The sequence below is a fragment of the Pleurodeles waltl genome, chromosome 11 (genome assembly GCF_031143425.1).
Source record: "Pleurodeles waltl isolate 20211129_DDA chromosome 11, aPleWal1.hap1.20221129, whole genome shotgun sequence".
NCBI lineage: Eukaryota > Metazoa > Chordata > Amphibia > Caudata > Salamandridae > Pleurodeles > Pleurodeles waltl.
In genome coordinates this window covers 230,961,516-230,987,749 of record NC_090450.1, presented here as the reverse complement: position 1 = coordinate 230,987,749, position 26,234 = coordinate 230,961,516, and the positions used below count along the sequence as shown (strand labels likewise).

Here is a 26,234-nt window from a genome sequence, read left to right as displayed (position 1 = left end):
TCATCTGTCCCTCAGTATCTCTCCTCAAGTCAGGTTTTATAGACCGCCTTCCGAAGTAATTAGTTCAAAGTCATATCAGATGGTGAGGGAACCTTCCCTCTTCGTTAAGGCACATTATTTCAAAAATATTCACACTCGCCAAAGCCACACCAATAATCCCATTTCGTAGTTGCAAAAAACCAAACACATCGTTTTTTTTCCCCAACACAGACTTAATCTGCTGCTGTTAATGGCCACCTTGATGACAGATCACGTCAATTGATATCCCAAAAGTCACTGCATACAGAGGCCTAATTCAACTGCCATTCGTATATTCCATGTGTTGCATTGTGGGTCTGGAAGTCCATAAAACAATTGCAACATGACACGTCTCCGTAAGAAGTTAGTTTCAAGTGTTTATATTAATATGCTGATTCTCAGAATTATTTGTAACGTTGTGTTGAATCATTGCATTTCATTCTACCACATCCGATAACAATCCCAAATTCTGTGCTAAAGGCCCACATATTCCATAACAATTACCGTGCCAAAGAGTGTTCCACTTTATTTTACAGACTCCATGAGTGCCACGTCTACTTTTGTGTTGGATATATATATATATATATATATATATATATATATATAAAAAACCACACACTTATTATTCATCCTAAGTGTGCCCTGTGCAACATATGTCAAGTACTATGTATGTGTGCATATGAGGGTATGTGTGCATAGTACTATCAATATAATAAATAATTAATAATAGAAATGTAGATTATAGATAGATAGATAGATTAACAATCGAACTATAGGCGGAGAGATTTAAAGGCCTATAGCTATTTAGCGGCCACTGTACGTTTATAAAGTTAAAGTCAGATGACAGTTTCCATGTAAAGTGTACTTCACATGGGTTCATCGGATATTTGACCCTTTGCTTTTGTGAATGCTAAATTTATAAATTTTGGGTTATTTGCTCACACCTTAAAAATTGTGCTATAAAACAGTGTGTGACTTTTTCTAAAGATCGCATACAGGTTTTCTAAACAAAATATCTATAGAAGTGGCTTTCTCAGAAATGAAGTCATTCAGTGAGAGGCTGTCACAAAATAGGATTTTGATTCACGAATCAGTAGCGGTGACATTAAATGTAAATAAGAGTAAAGTCACCTATTATATTATTTGTGGTATCGTGTGGATTTATGCCCCAGCCACGGCACATGGATTAATATGGGAGTAAATAATGCATCTGGTGTTCCACTTTAATGTTTGCTATGTGTTTGAATGATCCAATATTTTACAATTTTGTAGATACGGTTTATTGGCATCATATGAACGAAAATTCCAAAGCTTTGATCATGTTTGTCTTCATTTTTGCATAATTACACTTTAAGTAGGTGAATGATATGCATCATTGATACATTATTATAATTCCATACAACAATCGCAACATCACATGCATCTTTGAATGCATTTTTATAGGTGCACACGTGCAGCCCTTATTTAACAATTCTTGCTCAATGAGTTGGTCAATCTGGAAAGAGTTGATAATATCTGCAAGGTCCAAACACTTGTCTTAGTACAACTTCAAAACATGATGTCTTTAGTAAACGTTTCAGCTCTTTTTTATTAGGGAATGCTAGGCATGGAAACCCACCTGAGGATTAGGCTTTTTCGACTTCGTCAGTTTTTGTTTTGTTTTTTATTCCTAAATATTTTGGAAAGCTATGTGAAATGTCCAAGAAAGTGGTAATAATCATCTTCACTCTTGATGACATGCATTGTAGTAAATGTTTAAAAATCCTTAATCTTATATTCACTGCTTCTCCCCAAAAATGTTTGATGAATACATCTACTCTGTTTTGTTAATAGTTTGAACATTAAACGTTTCAAGAAATGCGCCACAATATTTAATCTGGATACATTTATGCGAAGGTTTGCAATGCACAATGATGCAGCAAACATGTATTCCCTTGTGTTCCCTGTTTCTCAGTTCAGCATGACAGATACTGAAGTAAGACACTTGGGAAACATTTGATTTACATTTATTTGATGAGTGGTAGTTGCTAAACTGTGAAATGTTTTCCCCACCCTTTCAGAGCACATGACAAGAGCAATCTTTAATATGTCGCACAGTTTATAAGGGCCCACAGTTGTGTTCACTGCAAGAGGGACGAAGAGCCTCTTTCACAACCTGGTTCATGGCGAGAATGCTATTGTAAGCCTTTTAGAAGTACTGGGAGAGTGACTCGTCTGACAACCAATCGTATCAGATTCACAGCCCATCTGGAGCTGGGAGACCTGTCTCTGAATAAAGCTGGCCTGACAAGCATAAACTTCAGATCCGCCATATTAACAAAAAGCAACTGTTTAGCGGGATAGCTCATAGGAACCAGGTGCCAGGCACAGTTACTGCAGGCTATCGGTATCCATGGTCAGAAGTAGCTCACAACCGTCTTTACATCTGTAACCTCTTGAACCCAAACAACTACCATCTCAGAGACACCAGCTCAAGTATTTTGACTTCTTCAGTGTTTTATCTCAAGGTGATAAGGCACACATCATGGCACATCTGGAATAGTTAGGAGGATGAAGCAAATAAAGGAAATTACCAGGTGATCAATATTTTTGGAAAAAGAATGTTGTTCTCTACATGTTTTTAAAGTTAGTCAACTGTGTAACTTAGTGCTGCTGATCACGGTAATGGCAATATAAAAACAAGCATTTGCGATGCAATGGGTCTCGCATTTGCTTGAGTTTGAGCTATTCCTAACTGGACTTTTCTTGCCACATAAATTGAAAATGAAAAGTAAAACAGTTAACATAAGCAAGCCGATTCAAAGTTCCACTCCCGCCATGAGCATTAAAGACATGCCCACCACACTTTAGTATCCAAATGTATGTGGCTTAGTAGGGGAAGATGACATCAGGGCACCCTCGGAGCATTTGGGTCTGAAGGAAGGAGTTGTAGGGGGTCTGAGGCGTATGAAACCCCATATAACAACTTTCCATGAAATACCAGAGTGCACAAAGGCTTCTGTCTCACCATTGGTCACCTGTTAGGCCTTTGAGGATTTTCACGCTACAGGCGACCTTTTTACATGCTTAGACATGGCATCAACATCTTTGTTTTTATCAAGAGTGTTCAACGTAGGTACATGGGGGTGCAGATCCCTGCCAAATTATCAGTGGAGGCCCTATTATGTATATAGGGACTGTTTGGTATATTTTCATGCAAATATTTGATACATGGATATCTGAATATCTGTAATGGAGCTGACCATCCTGGACAAACGCTGTACACACCTTAGTAAGAGCAATTGTAGAATTCTAGCATTGCAGAATAACAGCAGGCGTGGACCTAGAAATATGAAAGCTGGAAGCATGTAACTTGGAAAAGGGACTATGCTTGTGGCAGATAGAAGGGTGATAGAAGGGTGAAAGGATTGTTACATCCTTTCAATTTATAATTACCAGTTCTACATCTTAGTAGATGTATTGAAAAACAACAACGTGTAGTGTCCTATGCAATCACTTGGCATTATGTGTAGGCAGGTCCATTAGGTCTTTACTTTTACTGGGGATGTAAAATAACCTTGTTTTCAGAATACCGCGTAAAAATAACCTCAAATTTCTATTTGTTAGTGAAATATTTTTTGTATTTATTAAACATAAAACAGAGAGGTAACAGACGTCATGTATAGCCCAGGCGCTGATATTAATACCTCCCAGAGTGGATCATATCTATAAATATGTAAAATGTATTAGTATGGTGTAACTGTGGAGACAAAGAGTTTTGGGTTGCATCTCAGGAAATGTATATGTTACAGAATTTAGCGTTTACTATGTGTGTCTCATTTCGAGAACAAATGATATTTACAGATAGAAGTGATAAATTGGCATATCTGGGTGTTTAGTTCAGTGGCGGGGCAAAGGCGCCCTGGGTCCTAAAGTAAGCAAAAATAAAGCCCCGCCCCCCCCCCAATACTCTGCTTTCAAAGCATAAGAAACTGCTACAATTGTGGTGCAGCGACCCCTCAGACCACTGGGCTCCGGTACCACTGCACTTGCTGCACTGTTTATAGCTACACACACCCTTGATATCGTTCCTACTGCACTACATTTCCCGCTTCGCTCGCGGCCGCGACAGGAGCAGCGCGCCGCCTCATTTTTTTGTCATTAATAACTGTGTCAAGCTGTGCTGACAAAATGTCCCCCTCCGACTGTTAATATGCATTGTCATTTTAAGCATGGAACCGTTTAGCCCGTGATTTATCTCGCGCAGGCAGCGCTGGGGGCAGCTGTACGAGTTCTCCGCTTGGAGAGTCAAGTAATTTCCTTAACAAAATGTTGGGCACAGATGGGCCGTAAGCTGTCAGTTCGGCATTATTGTCCCTGCATCTGCCGGCCCTCGATGTACTGTTTTATGTATGCAGCCAGTTACTTAGCCGCGGCGCCCTGAAAAGACCAACCTCCCCTGATTGGCAAATAAAGTGTTCGTTTGTCTCTTCTTGCTATTGTTTTGTTTTGGGAACACATGTCAGCGTCTCAATTACCCAGTTCATTAACAGCTCCCAGCGGACAGGATGGGCAGCCCCCGATAGGCGGAGGAATGGGGCGCATATGCTTCATAATAGGCTCTCTCCTGACTCCTGGAAACAGAAGCCATCCCCGGCTCTCTTCCTGGTTCCGGGAGCTCGTGCCCCCGGAAGCTCTCCGTGCTGGAGGATTCCGTTGAAACAGTATTTTCTGCTCCGAAAGCAACCGCTTTCAGAGCATTGTGCATAGGTAACCGCACTTCAGCGAAGGAGCAACTTTATGTCACAGTTTACATAGCATGTAACAAGTGAGAAAGTTATTTGCCTTGTAGTAAACTAACCATTTGTAAAACCTAGTTCTCGTTCCACTAATGTTCCTGCTTTTAGGTTAGCAAACATATTAAAAACTGCTTTCGCTTGCTCGCCTGAAAATAAGTTCTTAAGCCTAAATGTCTTCGGTAGTATGGTATGGAAGTCATGAAGTAATAACCAGGTCCAGCGCTATAGCTTTGAGTAGCGCTATGTAAAACTTAACCTAACGTTAGGTAACATAAAATAACAACATAACAGTACAACATAATGTTTCACACCTTAGGATCACATGACACAGTGTAATGCATCTTAATGTAACACAGAATAATGCACTGTAACAAAAATCAAGATCGCCCCCCCCACCCCCAAAAAAAAAACAGTTTTCTGGATACTTATAAACCTAGAGCTTCATACCACTGTTTTGTCAGTGCTAGGAGCTGTATATTATCTAAAATGCACAGAATGTACTGACTTCAGCAAGATGCGAGAATGAGAGGGATTTGCCCGAATTGCAAAACACAATATTCAAATGACAGCAACTGTCAGCCCCAAGTGTTACGTTCACTAACTCAGCTTGCCACTGAATATATACGGATGTTCATAAAAGTATTAATAGTAACAATAATATTATTACATTTTTTATGTAGTGCTTGTAGTATCACAATGCAGTAAATAGCAAGTATTACTGAGGGTCTGATTTAGAATTTGGCGACTAGCTTACTCCATCACAACGTGACAGATATCCCCTCCACCGCATTATAATTTCTATAAGATATAATCGAATTATAATACAGTAGACAGGATATTCGTCACATCTGTGATAGAATAACCCCATCTGCCAAACTCTAAACCAGGTCCTGAAATAATTCCAAGTTGAATTATTGTCAGTGAGGAGAGATTTTACGATATTGAAGTCTGTCACTATCCTCTGATGACATGTAGTGCCGCACTGAGCTACCCTTTTTATGAGATTTATAGACTAGACTTGAGCAAAATGGAGACTGATCACATCCAGGGTAACAGAGCATTTTCAACATTTTACAAACTTCGCAGCCCATGATTATCTAAATTTGAAAGTATTACAAACTGGTAATTATTGGGCTTCATCTTTCGCTCTGGACCAAATCACAATACAGTCCAGCAAACAGCAAGTAATAAACAAGTCCATTCTTTTTAGGGGTGTGCAACATTACAAAGTTTTTCTCTGAAAAATGTTGTGAAGATTTTCAAAATTTCCCAAACTGAAGTTTACAACAGTTCTGTAGATCTCAAATGACCCGATTCACAAAGGTAAACTTAGACGTTTTTGGTGATCTGCCCTGAGTGTGGACATAAGGATAGTACTCGTAAATGCCCTTTGTGTACTCCCAAAGTCATAAACTTAGACTTTTGGTCTAAATTTAGACCAAAGGTCTAAGTTTACTTTTGAGAATCAGGCCAAAGATCGAAAGTTACTTTATTACTTTATAGAGATACATTGGCATGAGTGCTCCACACGAAATGTGGTAAATTCAGGTTGGAAAAAATCAAATGAATGAGTGATTCAGGTATTTTGGATTGGGGGCAAGTAAATCCCCAAAATATGTACTAGGAGGAACTTCCCATTTGAGAAGGAAGGCTTCCCTTCCTGGGGAGATTAGAAACTTTAGTTCTTATTAACAACAACCATTATCTGTTAGGCAAAGCCACTCTTTGATCTAATAACCACTAAACATAAAAACTCGAAATACATTGAAAAATATCTGTTTGGATTGATTTGGTTTTCTCAGTTATGTGTTTCACTTTGTCACTCCTGGCTTCCTATTCCGCAGTGCTTAATTTGTACCCATGGTTGCAGGTGGTGGGCACAAGCACTAATGTTTTTGGACCTGGGACTAACTTTCCATCATCAGTCTTTGCTTCAGTGCAAATAAGAAGGGGGAGAAGAGGAAAAGACAAGAAGGGAAAGAAAGATACTAAAACAGTGACAAAGAGAGAACGTTTCAATGAAAAAGAACCTCTAAAAAGAGATTCAGGGCCAGGAAGTGAGGAATGATAGGAGAAATAGCTTGAGGTGAAAACAAAACTAGGAAACCTGGGCAGAGAAACTTTGGGCCTTTGCATTTAGTATTTTGTCTCCATTATGTGTCACTCGGTAACCACTAATCTTGTAAATACCAAGCAGTGTACATAGCTTCTTGCCCGAGGAGAATAGTTCTCCCGTGGCTGCCCCCCCAACCGCCCTTCTCCACCCCACACGCACACTCTCTGCTCATGGGTTTGGGCCTGTGGGGAGTTAGGGAGGTGTCGAGTGCCATTTTGATTAGCATGGCCCTGGCAGGGGCTTTTTCTCCTTAGAGACTTCATGCTGTGGAACCGTGGTTCCGGGGTGAAGGCCTGTGCATGGCTTCAGGCAGAAGAGGAACCCCGTTGGCACAAAAGTGGCTCAACCTGAAGGGGTTCTTAGCACCCAGCCGCTTGGAGGAGTAAACATTCGTTATCACAAAATGGAAATTGAAACAGGGGGAAAACGAATCTACATATCCATTTTTAACATATGCATGCGAGCTCTAACTTACCGTATTTATTATTTAGCAAAACAACTTAGCTCCTGCAAGCATTTTGGAAGATGACTAAAAAAAACACTATCACAACTCATGCCTAAAATTCTCCGAAACGGAACTATATAGTAAACTGGCTGGTGAGTTTTTAGATTAAAAGTTATTTGAAACTTCCTTAAAAAAATCACAACTTGCCGTCCTTCGGCTAAATTGCAAATAAACCTAAAGGGAAATCCTGCAGATGCTATGAGCTCGGGGCTCGGCGAGACCCCTACTGTGCCTCTATTTCGAGCCCCATCCACTTCATAAAAGCAGCCCCCTGCGCCCCCTTCTTTTCCACTCCGACCCTCTTTGTGTCTCTGCACCCTGCCAGGCAGGTGTCAGAGCCCTGAATGCAGGGAAAGGCCCCGTTGACGGATACCACAGATGGAGCGTGGAAATTGCTCGAATGGGGCCTCAGCCACAGGCCATTTCTCGGGGCCCAACAAAGCCGCCAAATAAGTCAACAAAAATCCCAAAGATCACAAAAGGAAAGTGTCATTTGTCATTTACTCCGGGCCTGCGAGGGAGTATATCAGCATTGCTAACCTCCTCCCGGCCTGCACCCGAGTAAACATGGTTGAGGTCGGCAGCGTCATCGACTGCTACCTGGGGTCAAGAAGCAGCTTGCCGCCCTGTTGCGCCATCTTTGCTGAACGATGCAGTCTGGGAGCATGTGGAATTTTTGTCGAGAGGAGAGGGGCAGGTGCTCCAAAACATTGCCAACGGATAAACTAGACAGTATGAAACAACGGCGTCGACGTCAGAATACAACATATAATTTAAAGTACTGGTAAAACGAAAGCTATCCTGGCTTTGTATTAGCTCACGATGGATTTAAATGACTTTCAAATAAATGGCTTTTCGTGCTTTCAACAATCGTCCCAGAAGAAAAACACCGAGGGCCTTATTTTAAGTGCCCCGGTGAAATGGCGTGGCCATAAGCCACAGGGACACATCACTACTCGTTAGTGAGTCGCAATGTGGGCTAGTGCAGTAATACTGTATATTTTCCCACTTTTCCAGCCGCAAAACTAAGAAAATTGTATTTTATTCCCCACTAGTTTCAATGAAGAAACTCGTGTGGGGATAAACATCAGGTCTAGACCATAATTGCATGTAAATCATAAGCCCAGTTTGGCCACAAACCACCGTTTGTGATCGAATCGGGATTCGCCTGGTGCTTGGAATAAGGGTTTCGAGGACTAAAGTGGAAAGATTAATTCAACATCTGTGAACTGGGCTCAAAATAGTTTTGCTGCACGAGGGGGATCCCTTGATCTGTCTCTATAATTGAGCATTGAATTTATCTTACTACTAAATATAGTCCTGAAATGTCTGCCCTCGCTGTTTTGGGTAGCTTAATTATTCCGAAGAGATGTTTCCTGGAGTGGGAAGACAATACAGCAGCATATAAGATGGCTGCCATGTGAAAGGCTCCACTGTTTCTCATTTTTAGCCTGCACTTGTCTACTTATGTGCCTTTCTCGGACAGTGGTAATTTTAGAATTCCACGAGACCAAATCCCTCTGAAATTGAGCAGTGATCCCATGCGGAATAATGTTAGCTGGGATCAAATATTTCCTGAGGCCATAGAAGAGGTCATGAGGGGTTAGGGGACAAAGAGTTGGCTTCTAGTTCTGTAACTACCTCACCCCATTAATAACCTTCTTGGCAAGTCCTCTGATGGGATACTGCTCGCAGCGTGTTCACCCTCGTAGATTTGCGGCCAAAGGAATTTGTAATCCTGCAGGGGTTATGATTGCTGTTGTGTGTTTAATCGCTTTGGTCAGTGGTGCCTCTTTTTTGTCCCCCCAGTTCTAATTATTGGTCACAAGGATATGCTCCTTACAATAGCCTTTTCTAAAGAACATTCCTAACTTCTTGGAAAAGGTGGAACAGGCGGTATTCCAAATCACCATTTTCACACATATAAATTTAGTTAGGATGAGTAAAGATTACAATGATAAAATCTCCCTTTGAAACTGACCTAATGTTTACATTTGAGATTGATAGTTTCAATCTAGGGTGGGTTTCAGAGTAATTGTTTATTCATTTGTAAATTTGCAAAGCGTTCACGTTCTTTTGCCTGCATAAAGTCAGTGTCAAAAACAGTCAGTAAACCATAACTGTATTCCCACACGTGATCCATATAATTAAATCCCAGTGACACACGTCCGTCAAAGAACTCAGATTGATCACTAGCTTTCCACACTAATCAAAAAGATCTTCTGCAGTGATCTCTTACCTGATCCAGAGATCTCCCACAAATACCAACGCACCAAACCATGCAACTAATGCAGTACTAGAGTATCTTGTTCTCAGGAACTGGTCATGCTCTGAACAGGAACCCTAAAGTCTTGTGTTTTTTCGGCCTGCGCTGTGAATTTGCCTTTCGTTGGCTTGTAGTTGTTACTTTTAAAAAACCTCTTTCACATTTACGACTTTGCCACATAAGTATAAGGGAGGGGTCTTCTGAAGAAAGCTACTGTAGACGTTTAACATATGCTGACAAGATGGCTACATGAGTAAAACACTTGCAGCTCATATCTGCTGTAATCTGCAAGTAGTGAGTACATATTCTGGCAATCCAACTTTCCGAGGTTGGTAAATTAGAAATTGTTTAACTGAGTAACAGTAACACTTGTTCTTTACAGTGCTTAGAAATGAAAAAATTGTGATACAAATTGCTATGTAGAAATCAAGTTAATATTATGGAATATCTTGTTCAAATGGATTTATGTTTCCCATCTATAATCATGTTATAGATGTTTCTGTCCGTCACTTGTAACATGAAACATTCATATGCTCGGGTAGGATGTCGTATGGCCTTGTGTGTTTAAACTATATCACACAACTTTTTTCACATGTCACATAGTTGGTTCTATAAAACAAATCTGCCGTTGAAACATAAGGTGCATATTCATCCTTGAAGACAACCCTTCTCGGCAAAGTTTTAACGATTAGTTGAGTTTGTGGATAATGTCAATGAACAAATGAGTACCCCAAAAATCAAATACGGAGCTTTTCAAAGAGGAAACTCTCCATACAAACACATGCGGTACCTGCATAAAAATAACACATACAACTAGTTTATTAAAGTGTACAAAGGAAAAGTTCTATTATGTAGGACCTTGCCATCTCAAGTGAATTACCTCTGCTACCTGCTACTGTGATTCGATGAACATATGCCCCCAGTAAGGTGTCTGTGAGGAATACATGAAAGCACAAATATACAAAGGAAAGTTCACCCTCAACACACTCCAAGGACAGTGTATAGATGCTCGGCAGCATAAGCTTTAACAATTCTGGGTGGGTATGAATTAAATAAAATGCCCACTCTTGGAAGACAGCTACTTTCAGCAGAATTGTGGTGGTATTCCAGAAACAAAACGTGGTTTATAGGTAATCCTAGAACCATTTGAACATATTTCACTAGAATACACCCAGGAAACTACCAAAAGTTTTCAGCCCAAAGTTATAAAAAAACATAGAAATTACTTGTCAAATGATTTCTGGAAAAGCAAAGATGACCTTAGCGTGTCATTGTGCCATACTTGTTTCAGCCATCAACTGTGGTTAGCATGAAAGATAGGAAATGCCCAAGGATGTGTGGTACTCAGGCAAAGTGCAGCTTTGCCACAGGGGCCTCCCCATCCACAAACCGCATTCAAGTGGTGACAGCCTAAAGCTTCAGCCCTAACTGGCCTTCTAGAAGCACTGGCTCTGGTGGAAAATGGTGCCCATTGTATGCAAAGCATTATTATTATTATGAAGATGATTATTATTATTATCATTACTATATGGGTATATCGCAGGAATATTAAGAACTCTTTGTATCATTCTTTTAATAAATGGTTGCAAATCTGAGATGATGCATCCTTTGAAAAATGCAGGACTCTTCTGTAAAACAGTGAAATCTGAAGCATTTAAAGTAAAAAATGCAACTATTTCTGCTCCCATCCATAAATAAATGTTCGTTTTTGATTGCCCTGTAAAGTCAGTGGGCCTTATACTTTTTCAGCAGAACATGCACACTTTTCAGGGGAGAACATTCTGCAGGAGTCTTTTTTTTACACAGAAATGCAGAACTCGACCATACTCACAAAGTTCAAGCTTGACACTCGGTGCTTCGTCCACAGGTGCCATATTCCCTCAGTCACTTCCCATCAAGCCAAGCTGCTTGCAAAATGATTATTTGTTTGTGTTAAGCACGTTTGAACGTCAACACGAACATTGCAGAAAAAATAAAATAAAAAATAAACGAGAAGACTTCGATGCACATGCTAAAGCAGAAGTATCTTCTCCTTTTTTTTTTCTTTTTTAACTTTTTCTTTTTTTAAATGTTAATGTTTTTTTCTGTTTTATGTTTCCTGCATTTGAAAACTTGAGCCGGAAGATGTTTTTCTTGGTGATTTTTTTTAGCAATGTCTTCTCTGAATCTGTCCAGCACGTATTCTCATTGGGTCTTTTTCTATTGCCCACTGTTAATGTGCATATGTTATGGCACTATCACTCTTGTAGTAACCGCACACTCTATAAATCTTGACTTGTTAATGATTTTCTAGATATCACCTGAATGAGACTGGCCCACCCCAAGGTTTCATTATTTTATATCTTGTACTTCTTTGTTGGTGTTCCTATCCAAACATGCATTTTAGATTGGTTCAGTGAAAAGTGCTTTTTATATATGGCACTACCATTAGGGGCAAAATGGCAGCAAGATATGCATTATTGAGTGTATACCATTACAATGTTTTCACAGTGCTCATAACTAGAAAGAAACCAAAACCCTATATCATAATTTGACCATATTTTAACATAACATTTGATATAAGGAAATGTGTATAGTCTACTTATGAAGCATACTGTAAACACAAAATTAACGCAAATCTTATAGGATCTTCTAGACAGTTCATATATTTCAATAGATTGCATCTGTTAGGTTTTTGTGTTAAGTTGCCATGGACGTTTTCTAAAGTTAGCCCCGTTATTGCATGAGTACAGGAGATTATGAGATTTTGCCTCAGGGTTGAACTGTGTGTCGGGGTTTCACCCGCACCTCACTAATGAAGCAGACGGCGAAGAGCGTGGTCTGAGCTTGTGCATGGTTGCACGTGCATGCATATGTTTGCACATGTGCAGTAGTGCCTTTGAATGTCCTGGTAGTTATTACACTCATAATTAATCAGGAGCTCCCTCGTGGGTAGAGCAGTGCTTGACCTTGTCACCTCATTTGCAAGAGAGCGGTATCAGAGAAGTGGCACCCAAAGCGCTGCCATCCCCTGCTTATGCGAAGGTCAGAGCTGACAATGGGCTATTTACATGAAAACGAGGCTGGCTCGGGCCTGCTTACTTGAAGAGGGAGCAATGCTTTCCTTAACAGCTTATCTGTGTGGAGAACACAACAATGTTGAAAAAGCTAATTTGCAAGATCCTACTCAAGCTCTTGAATTTCTTTTAGCACCGTCAGCTCCGCAGTCTGATGAAGGCTCCGACATTGACTCTGAACCTGACTTACCGTTGAAGAGAAAGCAGCGTCGAAGCCGGACTACGTTCACAGCAGAGCAGCTGGAAGAGCTGGAGCGGGCTTTCGAGAGGACACACTACCCAGATATCTACACACGGGAGGAACTTGCGCAAAGAGCGAAGCTGACCGAGGCTCGTGTTCAGGTAGGAACCAACCTAGCAGATACAACTCTGTGGCAGTAGCTGGATCTGAACCAGACTGTAGGCCTAGAATGCCAGATAACATTGATTAAAGTTGGAGTTGAGATATATTTTCATGATATTCAGGATCTTTATAATGATTACTCGGGACACTAGCATACAACCAACCCTGCCAATACCAGGCTTCTCGGCTACAAATCCACAAGATTCTAACCTTTGTCATTAGCATGATTGCTTCTGGTATACTTTAGAATGGAACAAATGTAGATAAGCATCTATCTTTTGGCTAGTAGGAGTCCTGTTACTTAGGGCCATACGTACGAACACTTTTTCCCATTGACACAGAATGGGAAAAACCCTTTGCTACATCTGGCCCTTAGTCCCTTGACCAGGGGCTAAGTAAATATATACAGCCATCAAATCGTTATCCTGTAAGGCCTTATTTCACATTGATATATGTCATCAGCATGAGGCATAAATGTGAAGAGAGGTGCCCTCCACTGTTGGTACAAGATTTTTGCAAACATTGGAAAAGGTGTATCGCAGAGGAGTGAACAGATACTCTGAAAGGAGTTTAACAGTACCTGCACAGACAAAAAGTTGCCTATTCCAGTGCATGGCTTACATAAATCTCCAAAACTAAGTACATTTTGGCAAATTTGTCGTACAGCTTGAACCCCGCAATAATATCAATGGGAACAGGTTTCTTGAATGTGGAAAGGCTTTAGGCTTCGCTGTGCTTCCTCTATTACGTTCACCATTTTTCACATCTATAGTTTCTTTGGAGGTTGTGATGGGTATGAACCTTGCAGCCTAGAAAACGGAAAGCCACAACACAGTTGCTAATTAAGTCTAAATTGAGCTGCAGCAATGCAAACGTTTCCTCGTGAAACCATCTGTGTATGAAAGCTTGCTACAAATTGTGAGAGACCAGCACTGTGATTCAGTAGTGCAAAGTCGGTAGAATTCATTCCTTGATCTCTCCCTGCTGAGGTGGCCAACAGATGGGATTTTAGCAGAGTGCGACTGAGATAATCAGCGACTTTTAGTTGGACATCTAAGCTGTTTGCTTAGGGACTTAACTTTCAGCAGCTTCCAACCTGGGCTGGAATCAGCTGGCCATTGAAAGGAGCAATGTCTTGTAAACTCCCACTAGCACTTGAGGTTTCTGGCTACTTTCAGCCAGCGTTATTATTCATGATTGCAGTCCCTGTAGTCAACAATGATCCATTCATGCCCTGTTTGTGCTACATCACCTTGAATCTTCAGTCTGGCAAAGCCAACAACAGTTCCCCAAACCCTAAGAGAGATATGAAGCAAGAAAAATAATCCCCATCCCTCTTGTGTGCCAAGCTCTGTCACTGACCTGTCAACTCCCCTGTCCTTTGTCAGTGTTCATGCGTCTTGCAGTGCTTCACAGATATCCCTATCACCAAATTTGATGGCCCTGGAGCCCTGAATCAACCAGGGCTCGCTGGGTCAACTGCTGTTGAAAGGATGTTTAAAGCAGCCCAAATGATAGATTATTAAAAAGAGCCTAACTTCTGCAAATGGGAACACTTACATACCTGGTAAAAATAGTTCTGCGAGTTAAGTTGCCACTGCTACGATTTGTGTGCAGATGACACTCTGAAGTCCTGGTAGGTCTGACTCAGCCTTTCAGAATTATGAGGGCAATAAAATGAGCACAATTAAACTGGAGAATTGTAAGGCTTTTCACTTGCAGTCCAGTGGAAAATGTCACAACAAATGCTGTATAAAAACCATCATTATTTGCTATAAAGCTTTTTTTTAGTGATTGTTTTGTTTATATTTTCAAGCTCTCTGCCTGTGTCTCTCTTTCACTTCTGTTCATTTTATTGAAAACTTTGAATTTCCCACAGAACGATCATCACCCTTACGTCCCACTTTGCTTCCCTTTCATCTTCTGAAAGGGACCACCCATCCTTTGTGGCGCACGTCACTTTCCATGCCTAATGCCACACTACTTCTCCACTCCGACAGTGCTTAGGGCCATGGCAGTGCAAAGAAATGTTGACCAATAACACATCATTTAGAGCAATTGTTCTAATAAACCCACATCCACCCATTTATTACTAGGGTGTAAAGGTCAAATTTGAGTTTATTACCACAGTATGAAAAATGACAACATGAAAACAATTCTTTTTCCTCTTAACATGCATATGCCAATTACTTTTCCCAGGGAAACAATTTTTCTAATAGTCATATTGCTGCATACGTTTTTACCCTTTCATCTTGGTTTTGGTTAAATACCTTTTATGAAAGGAATATACATGGAAAATGCCTTGGCATAAACCATATATGCAGATGGGCAGGATATAATATTCCATTTATTCCCTTTTTTGGAGGAGGTGAGGGTCCTCATGATTCATAGCCCCTCCTCACACTCAGCAACGTAATAAATAGTAGTGTACAACAGTCACGTAATTTGCTTTCGTGTATCATACGAAATTTCAGCAAATTATGCAAAATTATGAGCAATTACATGAAAAGTAAATCCATCATTTCACACTATATTTTAGTATTAAATGCATCCACACATCAATTTTTGAAATAAAGATGCTTATAAACAGAGTTCCATGAACAAAAGCTGCTCGCATTCTGTTGTTTGGGTGCATTATCAGTAATTTTTTTACTTGAATGCTGCATTCTGCTGTACATTTTTACTGTCTATGGCTTATAATTAGGTGAAGTGGTGAAATGGTGGTATTTTGGTAATTTTGTGCAACAAGGGTAAGGTGACATTCCTAAAATGCACAATTACACAGTTCTTAATTATGCAAATTATTCTGGCATCATATAGATTTAATCGCCCAGACCTAGCAATGAATAGCAAATTACATTCTGTGCATCTGTGCATACATTAGATATGGTATACTTTCCAGGGTAGCCTATTGCCTAATATTTATTCCCTGGGACAACAGTACAAAATTCTTCACTTTCCTGCGGATGTTCCGTAGGACAAAAAGCATTGGAGAAATTCCACAACAGGTACATATAACAACAATCGTTTGCCCTAAGAAAGATGGGAGCATGCCATTAGAACAGGAACAGTGGACATGTTGACATAATTTGCCTTGCATGTCTCTTTAGGAGGTTGTTTTTTCCTCCCTCACAGAACTTCAAAAACATGTAACACAACTCGGGGAATAAATATTATATTTAGGTTTAAACCGGTGTTTCCCACTTATCAGTTAGATATGATTTTCCAATGGATCTTGCACCAAATTCATACATAATGTCTACTGCAGATGCTGAAAAGAGGCAAACAACTGTAGGCAATAATTCATGCCCCCCCAACCAAACCATAAATTCTGGTTCTAGGTTCAGCTTTTTGGTGTGGGAGCACAGGGAGGGGGGCAATAAACATCAGTTTTGAACATGATGGGCTATTTCCACTTAAAAGTCCCGTCATTTTTCCAAGCATCACCCCATTAATGAAATTATTTATTGCAGTTGCACAGCTGTTCCCTTCACTTCTGATTACTGCCTCGGCAGAGCAGTGTGACAGAGCAGCGCCTCGAGCACGCCCGGTGACGCACCATGACAGATCAAACCATCTACGGCAGGTTGATGTTTGGGGTGACTTGCCTTTAGCTCTACAAAAACACGACTTTCAAAGGGCCTTCGCTTTCCTGTTGTTAATGGTACCAAATCCTTTAAACGCTGTTTGTGCTTTTCCCAAGTCGGCGACTCGAGCTTTAGCCAAAAGACAGAAGTCACCCCCCACACACAGCAGCTGTCTTAATGTGGCTTTAACCCTGTGACTCGCTCACATTCCTTACGGCTTCCTCAGCTCCTCGGGGACCCATCATGTCTCACCCCAGCGCTATGATCTACTGCCTCACAAATTCCCTCGAACATCTAACACACGGATCTTCCACTTAACCCAGCATGGAACAACATATCCAAGTCAATCATTGATTAAAATACCAGAGCAGGTTTGAAAAGAGGACCTTTTAGGTATTTTTTTGAAAGAATTCTACTCTTACAGCGGGCGCTTATCTTGGGCTTGTCAGCAAAGCTGTTGAATGTTCGCCTGTTTGATTTGAAGTAGAGAATATTCCCCAAAATACTGTATTCATGGTATAATCATGAGAGTATGTTCACTTACTACTCCGCAAATCATGTAGCATGCTGCTGATTTTAGTCAGCGATTAATAAACTGCAGCAGGAATAGTGAATCCGATCAAATGAGAGGACCCTCTGGGGTAAGCAACACAGGAAGGTGCACGGCTTTGTATTTTGGTTTTATCTTTTACATTCTTTTATTGTGTAAGTCATTGTTTCCTTTACATGGTTTTGTATGGAGCACTGTTCAAAGAGGCCAGGGATGCCATCAGTTTCAACTATCATCTATACTGCAGCACATAGCAAGTCTCCAAATCGAGGTAGAGTGTAAGGCAACGAAGGTCTACGTAGCTCAAAGGAAAAGGGAGAACCTCTAATTTGACCTCAAATATGTACACTAGAAGAATATATCACATTAATATTACTTATATTTTCACCATAAATCACAATCACATTTTTCTTTCTAAAACATACCAAGTATTTAAATCTATTCGGGGCCAAGGCTTTCCCCACAAGATCCGCAGTGATCCTAATTCATTCAGAAAATGACCAGGGCCTGGTGCATGTTGCAAGTATTCTTTCATGACTTTTCATGTATAGGTTTTTTTTTTAATGCATTTAGTCCATCAGTGCAGCCATGCAAACATCTTAGCAATTTTGTAGTGAAACTTCAGTCAGTCACATAACTCATGAAAGAAAGTAAAAAAAATTTCATTTCAGTGTTCAATTTTTTCCTCAAAGATGTATGGTGCAATATGAGCTCAGGCGACATTTCATAATAAAGTCTTTTTGTTTCAATTGTTTAGGTGTGGTTTAGCAACCGCCGTGCCCGATGGAGGAAACAAGCAGGGGCCAATCAACTGATGGCTTTCAACCACCTTATCCCTGGAGGATTCCCACCCTCTGCAATGCCAGCTCTGCCAACATACCAGCTAACGGAGACCTCATACCAGCCAACGTCCATCCCGCAAGGTATGCCATAAGACCGAAATTGATCATTTCAGCAGAGTGTAGGATTGTGTCAATGGGCACAAATTGTCCAACAACAATAAACTAGAGTATCACTTTAGATCGACTGTTGCACGTATCCTCTAAATACATCTCCATTTGCTGAAAAGCAGTGCAGGTTGTTGTGTGGTTAAACACTATGGCCCTCATTCCTACTTTGGCGGGCGACGGTCGCCGCCTGCCAAGCGGGAACCGCCAGAAGACCGTACCGCGGTCAAAAGACAGCGGCGGTCATTCTGACTTTCCCGCTGGGCTGGCGGGTGACTGCCAAAAGGCCGCCCGCCCGTCCAGCGGGAAAGCACCAGCAACGAGGATGCCGGCTCCGAATGGAGCCGGCGGAGTTGCTGGTGTGCGACGGGTGCAGTTGCACCCGTCGCGATTTTCAGTGTCTGCCAAGCAGACACTGAAAATCAATGTGGGGCCCTGTTAGGGGGCCCCTGCAGTGCCCATGCCAGTGGCATGGGCACTGCAAGGGCCCCCAGGGGCCCCACAACACCCGTTCCCGCCAGCCTGGTTCTGGCGGTGAAAACCGCCAGAATCAGGCTGGTGGGAAGGGGGTCGGAATCCCCATGGCGGCGCTGCTTGCAGCGCCACCGTGGAGGATTCACAGGGGCAGCGGGAAACCGGCGGGAAACCGCCGGCTTCCCTTTTCTGACCGCGGCTTTACCGCTGCGGTCAGAATAGCCCCAGAAGCACCGCCAGCCTGTTGGCGGTGCTTCCTCCGTCCCCTACCCTGGCGGTCTCGGACCGCCAGGGTAGGAATGACCCCCTATGAAAGTTTGAAGTAGTCATACTATTGATTGATTGCTACTCATGGAATGTAGGTTTGGAGAAGTGTCTGTTGAGCACAACGGGATCCAATCATACTGATGTGACCAAAAGATTTAAAATAAATTTCCAAAGAACAGCAGGCTGGCTCAAGCATCTTTGCCATACTATGCCTTGTCTAATATGTTCCCTTGATTTCTTGGTTGTATATGTTGTGACATCCATATATAGGAGAAACCATTTTGAAAATGTGTGTACTTCCCTTTGCAGCAATGTCCGACCCAAGCAGCACTGTTCACAGGCCGCAGCCTCTGCCTCCAAGCAACGTCCACCAAAGCAGCCACCCGTCTAATCCAGACAGCAGCTCTGCGTACTGCCTACCCAGCAGCAGGCACGGGTTTTCGAGCTACACAGACAGTTTTGTGCCTCCATCTGGGCCCTCAAATCCCATGAACCCCGCCATTGGCAATGGCCTTTCACCTCAGGTCAGTTTCTTTTATAGACACAAGTTTTTCTGTGTAGCAGTAGCAAGTAGTCCATTACCTTAGGCAATAAGGTCACACTTTGCCAAATGTGAACCATAATGCATCCTTTATGCAAGCCACATGATCTCACTTGGCCAGCTTCCTTTGCACCCCCTCTGGCTACATTGAAATCCATGGCTCATACACTTTTGTTTTGTGTGTTTATAAAAGTAGAAATATTCATATTTGACAACTCTTCCAAAATGTTAATTTTGAGATTTCACTTCGAAAACTTTGTTGTGTATTTGAAATGTAGACTTTTTATTTCCAGGCTTTTATTACAAGTATTTCTCTGCTCAGTGCAGAACAGTCTACAATTGCATCTGACCCTATTTATATTTTATGACAGCTAAAACCACTCTGTGCACTTTAACCTTTTGCATCTGTTAATTCTTTGAAGTTAAGTTAATTTCTAGATCTTTTTATCAAGTTATTTATTAATTATGAACTTTTATAAAGCACTATGTGTCTCTTTTGGTTCAGAGCACTTGATAGACATGTGAAGAAGTGCAGTAGCGGTTAGAGTCCAGAAGTATGGGTGGCAAACCATGTCCAAAATTGCTTGATCACGACCCATGTTCTGTGTTGAATTAAATTATAGGCAAGATTGAATAATGTGTTTTTCCGAAGTTTCCTAAACTGCGTGTAGTTGGGATTGGGCGTTAGAGCTTATTCTAGAGTCTGGTTCCATGTACAGGTTTTCAGGCTGTAAGCTGCCAGAGCTCGGATGAGAGAGTGTTAGAAATCTACACGGAGCTAAAAGTTTGCCCTTGACACCGCATAACTCAATTAGCTTTGAGTGACTGACTGACTGGACTGACTAATCACATTTTTTGTACTGCACAATGCCCCTAGGGTCTAATGGCTCTACATACTTGGTTGTCGAAAAATAACATAATGTATCTAAAGCATTTCTTAAAGGTAAAATGAGGTCTTTACATGGGAGAGGGATGAGTTAGAGATTTTGCCCAGTGGAATGCATAAATTGAAAGAGCTATTAGTGCTCGGGAATATGCAAATAATTGAATGGCATAATTGTTTTTCTAATTTGCATCAGAGTATGAGCTTTTCTTGCAAGATCTTGTTAATAAATTGCCTAGATAATTGAGTGTCAAAAGGTTGGTTGAATTTCCTACAGGCAGCATCTGTCTGAAATTGACATTATTAGTGCGTCCTAAGTACGCCGCGCTGTGTCCCTGCGAGTGCGCGCCTAGCTCAGGTGCGAGCGGGAGGCGAGCTGTCCGCCACATTCAAAGCCATGTCACTTTCTGGATGCAATCTATAATTACAATCAGCTGTCTCTGCAGAGCTGGGAGGGAGGGTGGTGCCAACAGCTTCATTTTCCTGCACCCCACTCTCTCCTTTTTAGTGTGGAAGAAAACACAGGGAAGCTCTGAGTGACACAAATGAAAAGTGAAAAGACAATTATACCCAATTACACACTAATCACTGACTATCACCAGTGCCACAGCCGCGAGAGGGCATCCTAATAGGCAGAAAATGAGATTTTAATGGCACAAAGGGTGGTCAAAATAACAGCTCACATATCTGTGCTCCTTTCCGGCTCCTCAACTTGTGGTTGCATCCGGCCGGTCTCTGCACCGCGGTGATAACTCGGCAGAAGGCTGCAAAGTTCAAAGGCAGTGGAGTTGAAAAGAATGAGCCGCAGAGGCAATGGAATAAACATTTCTGCCTTCAGGCGAAAGTTCATAAACCCATTTTCTGTATTTTTCCCTTAACAGCGAATGTAATTAAGTTCCACAGAAGCCCCTCGCACCAGTTTGGGATGCGCAACTTTATGGCTTTTAAAGAAATCCCAGTAGGAAAGAAATCCCTAAGATCCTGCAGAACAATCTCATCGGGTTTCTTGGAAACTTGAATGCATTCCAGTTTGAAGAGGTATATTTTCCAACTGGAGCACCCACAATGCCAAAGCCTATTGAACAATTTAATGGTTGGGCCCACTTGGACTGTAGTAGTTACTCATCAGGCATTCTGCTTATCGTTGGCAGAACGGTAGGAGGAATTTTGCTAAAAGCACTTGTGCAATGAATAAATATTCATTCTCATTACAGTTATATGATTCCAAGAGGACCACTGCTTAAGAGGTGCATCTTTTTTTCTAGAAATGAGAGTGAACTTATACAGGAAACAGAACTCGAAAAGGCGAAATAGTTGGTCTGGTATCTTCAGGCTTGTTTTATTCCAGGTTGAGTAACAAACTCACCTTAAGACATTGTTCTGTGTTTCACTTATTTTATTGACAACTGTCCAATTCATTCCAAACGGTGCATCAAGTGCACATTTGATGAAGAAATGACAGTGCATTAAATATCGCTTAGGTAACCAGACATGAGTTCCCAAACATAGAGTGACACCCTACAAGTTACTCGTTCAAGTTTGATCAGTCTTCCTAGCTGCCTTCAACTATTCTTCAGTATGCACAGAATTGTCACTGCAGGCAATATTTGTTTTCATACACATTGAAATGAACTAAAAGGCAGTGGATAAAGACCAACTGCTCATCTCGTCAGTCAGTGCCACCCACAGCACACCCTACTGGATCTCCATCTCTGCCCCTCCTCCAAGGCCATTCCACCCCAATTCCATCCCAGAAAGACATTTTTGTTCGGCTCTTCTAAGTTTCCAAAGTACTATTTCCAGGAGCAAAAATCTTCTGGTATTTTTTTTATGAATTGCGCCATTCAGTCTTTTTGTTCTCAAATCAAGAATTTCGCATTTTGCATGCTTTTTTCAGAAGGCCCATGACCCTGACTACCGGCACCGTGTATGCTAGGGCAGATTTTCTATTGCTGAGCCCCAGCTTCATTTACTTCACCTAAACCCGAAGCAAGCAAAAGCTAACAAGAACTAGCTGCTAATATTTTTGGAGTCTTTTCTGACATCTTATTGTTGGTATTGTGCAGTAAGCAGAGAGTCACTGCTCCACCGAGGGGCGGTAATTGGAACAAGAGAAATTTGATATTTTGTTTGTTCGCCTGCACGTCAAGAGCGATTTAGTTAGGCATGTCTGGCTGTAAGGAAAGCCCTGTAAACAGATTGCGATATCACTGAGGATATTAATTGAGGACGAATGAGAAATGAAAGAATGCGGGATAGCAGGAAACAGAGGCTGGAAGGGGTAAACATTTGTACCGTTTTGAAGTGCCTGCTCTAGGGGGAAGTGATCATAGCAATGCTGCCAGGTCTTTTTTTAACTCGAATTCGAGAAACCAGTGTCAGACAGAAATAAAAACACGAACCTGGTGTTTATTGTTAGAAGTCACAACATATTCATATACATAGTACATCATAAGCGCTCCTGTATTTTTAGAGGTATTTGAAGCAAACTATTTTGCATGAAATATATTCGATATGACATACATGCGAGTGTGAAGTGTTGTAACCAGAACTTTCTGTTTTGTATATTGATAGGGCCTCCAGTGCCTGTCTCTTATGAAATTCCAATCTGCTCTCGGGGACAGTTTGGGCGATACCACATATTGCACGCAAAAGGTGAGTGCTTTTTGGTCTGGCTAAACTGCACATGAGAGCACACTAGAATTTCAATTGAGATGAGGTTTGTAGGGTCTACAATTTGCATAAGCTACCCTTCCCTTCCCTTTGTGTGCACAACAAATCCATGGGATACAAGACTGTGGTTGCCAATAACTTAGTAGAACCCAAGTCTGTTTTTAGGATCTGTACAATGAATATGCAGGAGAAATATTTTGATTATGCGAAACATGAGGGGAGATCATTTGCATATTTGTTGGTCTATATGGAAATCTTACTCAATTCTGGTATTATGTGGCTCAACGATCTGCCTCTTGATTATCATTCACTTTTAATTAATGCAAACTTTCGAGCTCCCACATTTTAGATCCACAGAGTTGTACATAGCTATTTAATACATATCTCAGATCTCAGTGGGACATTCAGGTATGCTTGTGATGAGAACTCAAGCCGATACAAGCAAAAATACAAAGTATCCCTCAAATATCAGTCTAATACGGAGTTAAACTGTGGGGTTTAAATGGGGAGAGTCAGTAAGAGACTAAGGGCCAGATGTACCAAGGGGTTTTATCCATTCTGTGTCTATGGGAAAATGTGTTCGTACATATGGCCCTAAGTCGCAATTTCAGATGAGGGAGCAGGATCCCAAGGGGGAACCTGCCAAAGAATGTGTATCGTGTAGCCAATGACAGTAATGTATTTGTCCCTAATGATGACATACTTTGCACTATCCGTAAAACATACTGTAAGCAAAGAACATGCTTCTTAAAAATAAAAGTTAAGAAGTACATTTAGGGGAGTGCTGGAAGCTGGAATAGATTTGTTCAAAGAAACATGAATGAAACAACAACTGCAAGGCATTATTCGATCAAAAATGAGAATAAATGTAAAATATATGTGAAATAAATATCTTTATTTCAGAGGCAAAGAAAGGATAAAGTACTTTTTCATGAACAGCTAGTTAAACACTGTCTCTCACGCACTCACTCACCCACTCACTCACTTTTCATCAGTACTCGAGAGTGTGACACTGCCTATGCCAGCAAATGTTTGCTCCATGTGTGGGCTGTTTAGAAATATCGGGTTATCATCAAAAACAGACATTAGGTAATGCAGATTGCAGTCCCCCAACCTTCCATGGAAGGCAGCCACTGTGTACAGTGCTATTAAAGATACTAGCCATTGTACACTGACAGCTAAATGGGAAACACCATGTCCAACCTCAGTGGAAAGTTTCAGACATTTATAAAAAGAGATTTTGGAATAGACCAAATAACCAACAAGCAAGGCACGCTACATAATACTTTGGGAGGTCACAAAGAGGATCTTACCACAAAGCTGCATCTTTTCTTCTGACCTTGTATTGAATAGTTTCCCTTATTTTCATTCTCACCATATTATAAGGTTCTTTGGCAGTAGCGTCTCACTTGTAGAAACACCACCATAGACCATCAACTGCATCCCAGCGATGATGCTGAAAGAGGGTGAAATGCATGTGAGATAGTTGAACATTCTATGAAGGTTCATGTTGAGCTGGCCCATCACTGACTTAGAACCAGAGAACTAACTGACAATAATAGCCTTCTTTTCATAATTGGGAAGCTCCTGGTGTAATAATACTCTTGTGCTGAATTTGAATGTGACTCCTATAGCATCTTTAGGTGATACTGCTTAGCTTTTTCAGAGTACTCACTATAGCATCACACCACATTGCCTGTCAATAAAAATGACTTATCTACGACATTCAGAAAAAAACAAAAATGGGATAAGTGTGCTGTTTGAATTAATCCTAGCCACTGGAAGTTACTCTGGGTCACATTCCAGTCCATCATATTTTTCCCCGCCATGCCACCTCAGACAGGAACCTGACATATGCAAATCAGTTTTGGTGCTGCTCCAAATGGAACAGTTCAGTTCTAACTCTAGGCCTGGTCCTCTCTGAAGGAGAACACAAGGAATCACAGACTGGCTTTGGTCTATTTCAGCCTGATCAGAAGACTGAAGCTTGAGTCCTATGACTTTGAGAGCGTGGGACACATGTTTGGGCTTACCCATCTGCTTGGAGCATCACACTCAGGGAAACAACCTACATTCTACAACTACAGTGGGCAACAGTAAACAGTTTATTCTGGCATTTTGAAACTAACTCCGCAGAAGACATTTTCTAAACTCCTGCTGCTCCCAATGAGCATGTTCCGAGAATAGTAATGAATGGTCTGAAGGGCATAATCTTTGAAGTAATTGCCTTTTTACTTCGTTATGTGCCCTCCCCTTTGTCTCAGGATGCACATCCTTGATGGCCTTCATAATGACTCCTCTACAGCTTACATTAACCTTTTGCACTAAGGTGTATGGTGTGTTCGTCATAACACTAAAAGGCTTCAAGTCTCTGGCTTTTAAAAAACACAAAATCCCACCATGAAAAAGAAGAGTACACCATCTCACCCATTTAGTATTTACAGAGGTGCCTTTTTATTTAGTGAGGCAGCAGTAATTAGTGACATGCCACATCCAGTGGTTTAGACACCATGACTGCTTCTAGCCATTTATGGATACGGGTCTGTCTGATAGGTATACTGTGACATTAATGAATGAATGAATGAATTACTTTAATTGAATATGATATTTTATGTAAAGGGGTTGGGCCACTGGAATAATCAATGATCTGTACATGAACACACGAGAATGTAGTGGTAAGACTGTAAAGTGAAAACATAAATATATTATCATTTAATTTAATATACAAGTATCATAATAACATAACATTAAAAATCAGAAAGAAAGGTGAAGAAAAGGTTAAAAAAAGCATAGATTAAATACAAGATTAAATACAGAAATATCTCAATAAAAAAGGAATATATGAACACAAAAACTCAGTCGTATGATACAGTTCCAATTCTATGCACGTGAAGATCTTAATACAATAACATGTCCAAACTGGTGATGAGTGTGTGTTGGTAATTTCTCTTGAGTAAGATGTCGGTACCCGCACATTCGTTATAGTTTTGATGTCGCGGGTGAAAAGTGGTGGCGATGCTGTGCCCATCGCTAAGTAGACGTCAATAAATCTGTCCCATAGTCCTTTGGTCTTCGGTAACTCGTAGTTTCACAGATTCCGCTAGAAAAAATCAGAGCACACCGGTGTGTTGCCGGCAACATCAATCATTGCAAACAAACTCCTTCCACAGCAGCATGAGCCAAAAGTTAAGCCGTCTTGGAAGTGGGAACGCATCAGATAAGTGCTTGTT

The 26,234-nt window shown here is 41.1% G+C and overlaps 1 protein-coding gene across 6 annotated transcripts in view; it reads left to right on the top strand.

Annotated features, from left to right (window-relative positions):
* Positions 1 to 26,234, top strand: part of PAX3 (paired box 3) — a 117,942-nt gene that overhangs the window by 69,268 nt on the left and 22,440 nt on the right. For 4 of the 6 annotated variants that reach the window (XM_069213463.1, XM_069213459.1, XM_069213462.1 and 1 more), the window contains 4 exons: positions 12,873 to 13,081; positions 17,977 to 18,142; positions 19,217 to 19,431; positions 22,906 to 22,986. In XM_069213463.1, the coding sequence (XP_069069564.1) occupies positions 12,873 to 13,081; positions 17,977 to 18,142; positions 19,217 to 19,431; positions 22,906 to 22,986 (671 nt within the window). The remainder of the gene's footprint in view (positions 1 to 12,872; positions 13,082 to 17,976; positions 18,143 to 19,216; positions 19,432 to 22,905; positions 22,987 to 26,234) is intronic. The other 2 variants (XM_069213461.1, XM_069213460.1) reach the window with 1 other exon arrangement.